General features: G+C 34.4%; 1 protein-coding gene across 1 annotated transcript in view; it reads right to left on the bottom strand.

Annotated features, from left to right (window-relative positions):
• Positions 1-12,281, bottom strand: part of PFKP (phosphofructokinase, platelet) — a 42,236-nt gene that overhangs the window by 5,351 nt on the left and 24,604 nt on the right. Inside the window, exons 14-16 of the mRNA XM_026035662.1 lie at positions 11,869-12,031; positions 10,786-10,938; positions 59-223 (exon numbers count right to left, since the gene is read on the bottom strand). Coding sequence (XP_025891447.1) covers positions 59-223; positions 10,786-10,938; positions 11,869-12,031 — 481 coding nt within the window. The remainder of the gene's footprint in view (positions 1-58; positions 224-10,785; positions 10,939-11,868; positions 12,032-12,281) is intronic.

Here is a 12,281-nt window from a genome sequence, read left to right as displayed (position 1 = left end):
GCACAGTAGTTTTGAGGATCTACTTAAAAATTAGGGAACTATATCTAACGCTGCATACCTGGAGCTCTCGAATATCAAACTGCTCTTCAAAGATATAAGCAGCATCAGCACCTGCTGCAAGGGCGCCCATATTGGCCAGGTAACCACAGTAGCCACCCATGGTCTCAATGATGAAAACACGACGCTTGGTGCCACTGGCTGACTGCTTGATGCGATCACATGTCTGACCAAAAAACAGGACATTCAATATTAAAAAAATACATAATTCTTGTTTCATACAACAGCATCTTACCTTTTGTTATTTCAGACTAAGAATTTATAAAAATATATATTTTTTAAAATTCAAAGACAATGTAGCTCATTTAACAATCATAATTATCAACAAAGTATTTTTATGAACTAGATGGTGGGACACCACAGTTAAAATAAAGTGTTTTACTAGTATCAAACCATGTTYGTTTCCTGCAAATACTAAAATACTAATTAACCTCATTTTGTCTTTCACAGCTTAAAAAATACAGCACTGTTCTAACAGAGATAATAAATAGCTTTAATGGAGGTTTTCAACATTTCTGGTTTGAGTAAGTTTTCTTCTTTGTTTTAATTGCATGACTGAACATTTTATTTTTTCTTACTTTTATTTAAAATTTATTTAAAATTATTGTTTATTGCACTGCATTGTCAACTATGCTTAACAGTAAAATTATTTTTTTAAGTGTTAATCCCAGGTACGTACTGTCCTATGTTTTATGTTCTAAGAACTATATCCACACAACTATCATTCTCTCAAGCATAAAAGGAGCTATTTTTGTTTTTGCTTATAGAGAGATACTTACAGTAAGGCTGAAATCTCCACTTGCTTCTTACCCAGATCAGCGTAACAAATATTCTCTGCAAGGAGGTCTATGTCTACACAGCATCAGTTAACACCACTATTTACTAGAGCTATTTGAGAAACTTAGAAAAGAGTSACTGAGGAAACTTTCTAAGTGTCATCAGCTTTAAAAAACAGAAAAACTCTTGACAATCCCAAATGAAAATACTCCTACAAGAACCTTTCAAGGCTCTGTTAAAGTCATTAGACAGACAACACAACTTCCTTCCATGAAGGGAGTAAGGAAGAAAAAGAGAATATTTGCTTCCTCTCCTCCGGGGGTGGGAGGGYRGAAAGAGGAAATTACAGTATGCTTRGACACGAAAGAATTTTTTCAAAACTTATGTACTGTCACCTGCATCAGTTCTGCTTAATAAAAATTATAGAAATGTAAGAACTTATGAAGTTCATCATCTTGAAACTTGAATTAYAACATTAAAAAATGATTTTCTGAATAACTACAAATTGTGTAAAATTCGAGGCATGTTAACTTATCTTTCCATAAGAATTTTATAAAGACAAGCAACACAAATAACTGAATATACTACTTTCAAACTTAATTTCACCTTGAAATCTTAATGTCTTCAGAAATATATCCAAAAGACTGTACAACAAATAGACTCAAATGGTATATGATTGATAGAACTTAAAATAACAGAAGATAAGAACTTACAACATTATGATGTTTAACACATTGCAGCACTAGAAACTGACAAATGCATTTACTTGGGGCCAACTACCAAAAGATATGTGTAGTTTAACTTATGCATTATGTATATGTACACAACTCATGTGAGTGCACTCACAACATGCATTAACGTGTTCTGTTGCTCTATCCATTAAGCATCTCTACAGTAAACTAGGTCACAAAAGGCTGGGCTCAGCTTTATCTGTTTCTCAAAATGCCTTCTCCCTGACTTGGGTTTTATAGGCTCCTCAAACATGCTACTTTCCTCTTCCAGGCATGACTCCAGAATTACTGCAGAATACTGGCATGTGTTTTATWAACAACAGCACACTTACAAAAATATCTGTTTCTTTTACTAGGACTTAGCACTGCATCAACTTTAACTCCTTCAAGCTGCCTGAAACTCGATGCCACTGCTTAGTCTATGGTAGATGCTGAAGAAAAAAGTACATGTCTTCATTTCAGACACCTTAGTGTTAGCAATCTCCAAGCTTTGCAAAAATGAAACTCTTTTTAAGACATTTCAAATTGAGCATTTAAAAATTCTAGTACTYCCAAGTACCAACATGAGTTTAAAGACTATAGACAAAGCCGCAGATTACTTAAAATACCCCTAACCAGAAGACTGTATCACCCTATTTATTTCCACTTTTTGTCTATATTCCTTTTCTGCCTCACCATTCCTTTCCAACTCTCTTATCCTCTTTTTTCTTCTTCCCAGAATCCAAGCGAACAGTAGAATCAAGAGCTGTTGGGAAGCTGGATGCTGTTTCCAGACTTCAGCTGGGATTGACAGGTGTTAGGAAAGACAAAGGGTTCCCAAGTTCCAGTGCTACATTGCAACCCCGTGGAGAATTTTAATTTCATTTGGGATTAAATTTATAGGATATGCCTCAAAACATATTCCTTCCACTCAAACACCAAACAAGTTCAAACAACACAAAGTTGTTTTGGCATTACTGAACTTAGTGGGTTTTGTTTGTTCTTARAGAAGTTTTCTATCATTCACTATAAGGGAACGATGCAGTCTTCCGTCTACTGTTCTTCTCTCCCAACATGCTTGTGACAAAAATACACCACATTAATTCCAGTAGTTGTGATGATGAATTTTGCTTTTCATAGTCAGTTGTATTTCTTGCTTAGAAGAGCTACCAGTGAAGATAATCTATGCATAAACGTATATAGATTGTCTTCAGTGGCAGTTCTATAGAAATTATACAAAGATGCACTTTGTGCTGTCTTGTACAAAATTAAAGTTACGTTATCCTAGGAACAGCAAAAAAAAAAAAAATCTTCCTATTAAGTTTCAATCATTATAGAAAATAAAAGCTGGATTCCGTAGGTACTAAAGCATCTGAGTTACTGCTCATGTAGGCAACAGAAGATTATAATCAATATAGGAAAGACATATTTACGTAATTATTTATAGCATTAAGCTATTCTAAGGAGAAAAATACACTCAGCTGGTATAAAAACATAAATTCTCAATTCATGGATATGAAAATATTTTTTAAAGAGCTGAGACCTTAACAATAAAGGCCCCTGGTGTCAGAAAGGACTAGCCACTTTTGTAGTTACTAGTCTTTCTGAAATATTGTAGTGAGCTATATCAGGTACCCAATCCAGACTTCAAACTAATCTCTTTTTCTCCTCCCCATTGCCTTCCTCTAAGTTTCCTGTCCTTCCAGCTTCCAGTTTTACAGCTTTATCTTCTCATAAACAGACTACATTCAAAATAAAATTTTGTTTTGTAATCAAGTCCCAATAAGCCGTCTTTTTTTTTTAAATTGTATTTTTTTTTCTTCTATTCATATCCTACTCCACAGTTCAGACAGGCCAAAGGTCRTAAGTTTTAGACTGGCAAGGTGACTTAAAGCACTTGTTGAAATTCAATTGCTGGTTGAGTCATTACATGAACTGAGCCAGCTTCCTGGTTCACACCTCCTCCAAATTTATTCTGTTTTGGGCCTAAACAAAACATCTTGATTTTAATGAATTTAAATAGATATAATCATTTAATTATTTTTAAACTAGAGCATTGCTAAAAGCACGATAAATAAACAGTAATTAAAACAGTGAAATAAAACATGGAATGCGTACAACCATATTCTTTTCTTTTTTTTTGGTATTTTAACAAGTGAATTATTGACAAAGGCTTCTCATGATATCATTCATAGTACTCAAAAATGACATTTCCAAGTAGGTGAGAGACAATCATGCAGTGAAGTGGTAAAAGTTTCCTGCACTGTGTTCTGTACCTGATTGTACTGCTGCTATTTACCTGTTCTGCAGTTGGTGAAATCAAAATGTTTTCAGATTGACAAAAACGAAGTGCAAGCTCCAACTCCCCACCTTATTCTTACCTGTGCTCGGGAGCTGCACCTGGGCTGCCTTCACCCCAAGGATGTTTTACTGCATTTYGCACTGCTGAGACCAGCAGATTCTGAAACAGCTCTCTTTTAAATGCTTTTTTTTTTTTTTTAACTGCATATAAATACATAATTTTGTACCAGTGAAGGAAAGCAAATTTACATTTCTAAGCCGTGACTCTGAAACCAGACTCTTTTTTTGTCCAAACACTTTGCAATTCTGCATAAAAGTGGAAGCTGATGGTATAGTGTAGAGGTATAGTCATTTGTTTGCCTTAGACCTCAGTGGGACAACAGATGCTTAAAAGCTCATACARCAGCTATAGCTGGGGGGAAAACAGGTCATGGAAGACTAAAACTAGACTGAGCTTGTTGTGACTGAAATGAAAGACTATTCAGARTAAGATCTGGCTCAAAATTGTTTACAGACATCAGTGACAGACTTCAATGTTTACACTAGCTTATTCAAACTAAGACAGTCCATGGAATTATTCATTCTGCCATGTAGTTAAAATGCTCTGTTGCCCTAGTAATTCAGCCATTAGCCCAATCAGTACGTGTGACATTTATCCAATGTTGTTTTCTTTCACTTAAATAATGCTAGGAAATTACTTAAGATATAAAGCAAAACCAAAACAAATTAAATCTTTTATTCTCAGTAACAGCAAATGTCCTAAGCACTAATGCATCAGATAACAAAAGAGCCCCATACTGTAAATATCAAATATAATTTTTAGGTTAATCTTTAATCAGTCTTAAAAAAACAACTAAGTATCAGAATTCCAGTGACAGTGAATTAATTATTTCAGAAAATTAGACATTAAAAAGTCTTTAGGTATTCTGAAATTACAGATTTTATTACCTTAAGAGATATGCCGTCTTACCTCCACGATAGCATTCAGGGCAGTGTCAGCACCAATGCTAAAGTCTGTGCCTGGCACATTGTTGCTAATAGTAGCAGGCAACACACAGATAGGGATGCAAAACTCCTCAAAGCGGGACCGTGCCTCATGTAACTGCAGACAACTCTCATAGGCCTGAAGCAGTGGTACAAATATTAGCAATACATTCCTTGCCTTTGGTTTGTTCTGCTACTGAGGCCTTGCATGTGATGGGAAATTTGGCTGTCCATTGGCCCAATAAGTAAAATTAGTGAGATTCCCAGGGAGAGGGATAAAAAAAAAAAAAAGAGCTCCTGCACATCCCACAGTGCACGGGGGTTGCATTGGTGCAATACTCTTTGAAGAAATGCAGATGATTAGTCCAGGTTAATACAGTGAATATGAAGTGAGCGCAGCATACAGACCCAAAGCAGTTGAGCAGAAACAGCAAAGAGGCAGTTTGAAAAGTCATTCTACGAAAAGCCACTTAAAAGAATAAAGTTTGACACATGCTGAAGAATTGAGCAAGATGTTAACTACGAAAATACCTACAGCCTGAAAAAAATGCCTAAAGACACACTACAAGAAGATGTTTTTCTAAAACTACGTTATCCTCTAAGATCAAGACACAACTATTTTCACTCAGATTAATAAATAAAAGGAAAAAAAGTTATCTAAAGACTTTCAAGCTCTACTAACAGCACGTAACTACTCCCATGCCCGTAAATTGGATTTATGCCCAGAAARCCCAAGAACCTCACGTGCACATGGATGAGTTGAAGTTTCAAGTACATTTTAAAGGTTAAGTAGCTATAGATTTTTGCGAGGATTCCAAAAACTACAAAATAAATGCAGTATGTGAAGTGGATTAGATGTTAAAATACTACATAAAGATCAAGCTGATTTTAGTCATTGTCTAGTTATTTCAATTATTTGAAATTTGAACTATTTACCAACTGCCATGACAGGAAGTTTGAAAAATTGCCATATATGTAACGACTCTCTGTAATAAGGCATTTTGTGGAGTATATTCTTGTTTTGATCAATCCTTGGTCAATTCTAGAAAAGACTGATATTCACAGAAGTTCAGCCTTCTCAATTTCTCAGAACAGTTTATTAAAGCAAATTACTGCAGATCAAATGACTATCTCCTCACACAAATATCTATAAGCAATAGGGAGAGGAAAGATTCACCCTGAGTTCTGTTATGTTTTCTTTCTAGAAAAAGCACATCCCATGCAGGGGGAAAACAGGTCATAGTGCGATAAGTGACCAAATTGATTTCCAGAGTTTGGAAGTCTATTACTAGGCATCCTGAGAGTGAAATTTTCAAATAAATACTAAATGCTAGGGTGAATTTCCAATTTCAAGTCTGAAACACATGGTCTAGAAGGCTGCTGACAGACCTGTAGCTTTGAGAAGCAGAGGAGCCAGGAGAAGTGGGTTTTTTTGTTTTTTTTTTTTTTTTCTCTCCATTTATCCAAAAAAGCTTCACTGAGAAGCAGCAATTACCTAGTCCAACCAAGTTCATTCAGGCTGATTCAAAATTTTAATATTAAAGAATAAAAATGGCTATTGAGTCATCATGGTTTGGTAAAACTGCAAGATCTCCTGGAGATGTGGAAAACACYGATGAGTTCCTCTGGAAAGTTTTATACTGAGGTCTTAGTGAAATAGAGTTGAAGGGAGATTAAGAGCAATAACCAACCCAATCAGTTAGTTTGCAGTGTAGGATATGTTTTCCTTGCATTAAATATCAYCACTTCATTTGATGCAAGTGATTTTAGCAACATATCCGAAGATTACACCTTCACCCAGCATAAGCATTAGATTATATGCAATATCTTCACATCACTGCAGCAAAATAGGAAAACACTTTCAATGAAGGGTAGATTTAACAATTACAAAGGACAAGGAATTTATCTATGGCTCTAAATAGTTTTAAATCATAGTTTTCCTGAAAGATGCATTCATGTTAATGTGTTCCAGTATCTCTTCATGATAACATGGATTAATCTTTTCACAATCTTTTATTTTTAGTAATAAAGATACTGGTATAACCAAAAGGTACCACAAAAGCCCTTCAGTCAAGCACTGACCATGTTGCTAACTTGATGTTGATCCAAGTGCAAACTGCCATTGAATGGGATAGATTAACTGATAGCCCCAGAGCTAAGTGTTACGAAAACTGAAACGGATGAAAGTTTAACTGGTCGGTTAGTTTATGTGGATTAATTATGAACCAGTTCAGAATACCAATCTACATTAGTGTGYAGTCATGTCTGCTAGTACCAGCACTGCAAGGGTACAGGAGCATGGTAACTTCCAAGAAAACTGCCTTTGGACTGCATTAGGGCAGCCCAACCACAGCTCCCTTCGCTCCTCAGTGAGAAAGGGTCTTCTTGGGGCTTTCTGCCTCTTTAGTTGTCAAACCAGTTGATCAGCCCTGCACCCTTCCCTCTGAGGAAGCCAAGAGGCAGACTGTCAAAGGTAGGTRTTTCTAGCTTCTTCTTTTCTTCAGTTCTCCTCACATACACACATTCCTCCATCTCCAGTTGATGTGTTTTCTAGTGCCCCTTTTGCTTCTTCATCTCCTAAATGAAATCCATATTCTTTCATACCTCCTTTTGGTTTATTCTTCTGTCAGCATCTTCTAGATCATCAGTATGTTTTATTTTCCAATTACATTTTCATCTTACCATGTTGTTTAGCTGAAAACCTTTTTTTTTTTTTTTTTTTTTTTTTTACTACATATACACACATACACTTTACTCAATTACTTGAGTAGGTTTCTTTTTGGTTTTTAGTCTCACCAGTGCAATATTTATTGCTAAACCTCCTTCTGATTAAGGTGTGCATTAAATAAAGCCAGCAGGCATTTACGAAGAATATCTAGCTTTCATGGTTATRCAAGAAAACATCTCTCATGTCACATTCTATAGATCAAGCTGAAATAATACTGCTCTACATTTCACTACATTAKCAACATGAAGTTGAGAATATTCACATTTTTTGCTATATTAATTTTATTGATGCTTTTTTCCCCCCACAGAAGTCTTCATGTTCTTGTTCTGCACCTCTGAATAATCCATTATGTCAATCTAGACATAAAACTCCCAACTATATCCATTTATAATGCTGATTTCCCATGTATTTCTTATTATGCATTTTTACTGACAAGTGTTTGCACTGACATTCTGAAAGCTGAATTGAAAAAACAGCATAATGTAAATTTARGCCACTATTCAAAAGACAAATCAAATTCTACACTGACTTATTTCAAACCTGTATTTTAAAATATATGTGGAATAATGGAGAATTTCAAATCAGTCTCTAAATCTACATTCAGTCATTAATAAAGGTATTACCCATATTCTGTGATCAGGCTAAAGCGTGTTCTCACCTGATTTATAATTCAGAATGTATTACCTATTTACAGATCTACTTACATATCATATCTACATATTGTATTTACAGWTTTTATCTAGCTACACATAATTTCATTTATCTTCCCTGATTCTGCACCGTAAGAAACAATTACTGCCAAACATTAAGAAGTATATCTCTCTAAATGGAGCATTGTAACATATTGTATTTGCAAATATGACTTAGCCTCAAGGTACCATTTACATGCTTGGACAGGCTGTAAACAGCCTAACACTGCAAAGTGTCTAGTAATGCCGAACTCTAAACAGACCTCATTGCCCAGCAGGAAAAAATGTACTTACCTTACTGAAAGTTGGCAAGAACATGGACACAGAAGAACAGAAGCACAGCAAAACTGTGATAATATTTTGGTGCTTTTAAGAGAGATAATCTGACAGTACTGAAAACTATTGCAAGTTTATTCACCYAGTGTTAGCAATAGGAACAAAAATTTCTAACAATGGACATTTATATCCATTTGCTATTTCTGTTTACCACAGTCAATTATATAACTTTTACTGAGGCTATCACACCTAATAAAGGGTAGGATCACTATTGCCTGATCTGAATATAGAAGAAAGGATCCGTTTTTCATCATTGGTTTGAGTGGAGCACGCTCACAGAACCAAAGGGGAGATTACACACAAATATTTTCACAACAACAAGAAAAATCTTGCCATGCCTGATGCTCAAGCTCCAAAAAAGTCTTAATCTTCCATTGGTTTGAATCTAAATCTTGTAAAAGTATTACAGTTCATATTTATTTCAGAGAAAAATCTGGATAAAATAAAATGCAAGAACAGTACAAATGTTTTTATTAGTAAAATCTACTAGAAGGAAAACTGTTCAATTGTTATATTAAAAGCAAGGAGATACTGACAACTTGCTATCTAATGAAAGCAGAGAGTATCTAGAAACATAAGTATAAAACAAAACACAACTGGAAAAAAAAAAGGAAAAAAACACTATTTTTGTTCTACATGAAATAGCCTATAAAAAGAAGCCACTATAAAAAGAAGCCAGTTAGATAAACACACAAAGCTTATGTAAAAGAGAAGAAAAGCAGGTGTTATGCACAATCATTTTCTTTACTCACCTTAATTTGTGATCAAACATTTTGGAGAGATATTTTTATTTACCAGAACTGGGAACAAGGTCTGTTTTTCTTATTTAAAAGTGTGCATAAAGAGTACCTTCAAGAGAAATTTAAGTTAGCTTTACYGTCTTCTGTAACGGTGTGAGGGAAATGGGAATGTCATAACTCAAGGTTTATTATACTAAGGATAAATATTTTTGTGTCAGCAAGGAAAATGAAAGCAACAGGTGCAAAAATGGTCGTGCCCTTGAAGCTGATAGGATTTGAGGAAAGATAAGAACCGATGTTTAATCTTCAAGAGCAAAAAGCACTGTGAAATTCTCTTCTCTCTCTGCATGAGAATCACACTTGTTTTTCATTTTTCTTAGAATGCAGGTCAATATGTATGGCCCAGAAGAAGAAGAAAAAAATCTGGCTCCAGTATGACTGGTAACAGAAGTCTTCGAACATAGTAATTCAGTAAGCATGCTATAGAAGTGTAGTATTACTTCATAATTAAAAATTAAAATTACATTTCCAAGAAAAATGCTTTGTTAGACTTATTTGTTAGCAAAATGCTTTATTATATTCCAGAAATATATCTTCACTATTTTTTTTTTTTGTCAACAGATGTATAATGTTCTTTAAAATATATAAAATGTATAATGTTCTTTAAAACTTTTCCTTTTAATATTACACTGCTCTGGTTATATCATGGACAGAATTTAGTCAAGTTTTTTTATGAATTTCCAAGGAAATAAAATTGTTTCTCTTTGCAGAGGTATAATCAATCGCTTCTTTTCTGAAGCAATTCAGATAATTGTAAATGTGCATATTAAGAAAAAAAAATCAACTTTCATTTTGCATGGTAGTTGTCAATGTTGATTCTTGCCAACTGATATTAGAATTGATCTGTTTTTAATTTACATTATGCTTCCAGACATTTCATATTCAGTAAAATTTATATCAATACTTCTAATACGTCTCAGTATTTTGCTAAACCTATTTGTATTATTAGCAGAGCACAGCTGCTTCCTACTATTAGAGAAATTGATACACAAATAATCTTTTCCTGAAAAGASGAATGCTAACTTAGTCTTTGTTAGTACTAGTACTTAATACCATAGAGTATTTTTTTTCCTGTAGGGCATCAAATTATCAGGTCATAAGTTTAGCCTGCTATCCTCAAAACATAGTAAACATGTCATCCAATCAGTAGTTAAGAAATCCAGAAGTACTAAAGAATAAAAACAATGAATTGTGAATTCATAATAAACCTTACATAAGCAGTTGAGTCTATAAGACTTCTCTTTCTAAGGGGTATCATAAAGGCACCTGCATCAAGTGACTGCATTATTTTCCAGATTATATTTCCAAAGTTCTGGTCTATAAAAATATCCAATTCTAGCCAATTTATTTAGTTGTAACAAGAAATGCTTTGTCAATAAGTGCACACACCAGAATAGACTTACATCAGTTATAGTGTTCAGAGCAGTATCTGCACCAATGCTGAAATCTGAACCCGGTACATTGTTGGAAACAGTTGCAGGAACCATAACCATTGGGACACAGAATTCGTCATATTTCTCTCGGGCCGCTGACAATTCCAAAAGTCCAAGGTATGCCTGTTGGGCACGGGCATTGGGTGAAAAATTAGGACGAATGAAATAAGGACAAGGTTGGAATGATAAAACGGGAAGGGCCACATGGGGAGCCATTTCTACCACAGCACACTTCAGTAAGTCAAAGCATTAAGGAACCACTAAAATCTAACACACAAAAAAGAGACAGCATTAAAAACAGATATATCTTAAATAAATAAATAGAAGTCATTTGCAAGGGAATACATAATTTAGAAATAACCAAGTGTTCTGTATTGGACAAAATTATATTGTAAACTAGCTCGTCTATGTTCAGGTACTGATTCATTCCTTTTAAAATCTTAATACTACTGAATTAGGGCCATGCCTAACAAAATGGGAGGAGAAGTAGGGGAAAGGATGAGGGAAGCATGATACACACATTGTCAAGAAGTACTTAAGTATGTTCTTCTCTGGGGAAGAACTGTCCAAATAATTTCCTGAATTAAGATTTCATAAATAAATATTGCTGGTAAAAATGAAAATACATTTCTAGATTATCTGGATTCTCAAATACTATATATGACAAGTGGCATAAATAAGGGACGGTGTATTACTAAAGCTTAAGCATGTCTAGAAGAATGTTCTAAGCATTTATACAGTATTCGGAGTTTGTGCTTAAGACAGCTTTAAAGACCTTTCTTCTTTTTTAAACAAAATCTCACTTCATTTATCCGCTTAACACACATCCCTTTTGCTGTTACTAGTGATCATCTTAAATGTCAGCTTTCCATATAAATGGGGGACTGACAAAACTTCTGATCCTAAAAGCTATTAATACTGTTGCAGCATACTGATGCTATTAGCATCAAATACAGTAATAACCAAGCACCTCACATGAAGTTTGGAGGAAAGAAGTCTTCCTTTTGTTAGGAAATCTATTCTACTTAGACATAAGCAGATATTTCAATGTACCTCAAATCCACCAATAACCATAAGGGCATTAATGTTGTTAGTGCGCATCTGGTCAGCGATCTTCTCCAAATATTTTGCAGGAAGAGTACTGAAAGCAATTAGATCAGAAGAAAGGTAAAAATCTATAGAAGYTGCAGCAACTATTACAGAACTAACTATAAAGCTGAAAAGGAAAGCTGTCAAAAAGATAAGGAAAYAGGTTTTTTTGCTTATATATCAATACAACTACTTCTTTCTGATTGTCAGGAAGGAATCACATCATCAGTGAAGAAATAAAGAGTTTTGAAATCAAGTGCTAAGGAGCCTAAGGAATTTTGAGTGGATGTCCAAACTCCTGTATCCATTCTCTTCAGAACTGATATTTCAATAACAAATTACAAAGTTTAAACCTGATGAATTAAAAAAAAAAAAAA

This window comes from Nothoprocta perdicaria, unplaced genomic scaffold (genome assembly GCF_003342845.1).
Source record: "Nothoprocta perdicaria isolate Ctin4 unplaced genomic scaffold, notPer1 scaffold_164, whole genome shotgun sequence".
Classification (NCBI taxonomy): domain Eukaryota; kingdom Metazoa; phylum Chordata; class Aves; order Tinamiformes; family Tinamidae; genus Nothoprocta; species Nothoprocta perdicaria.
This window is presented reverse-complemented; position numbering and strand designations above follow the sequence as displayed.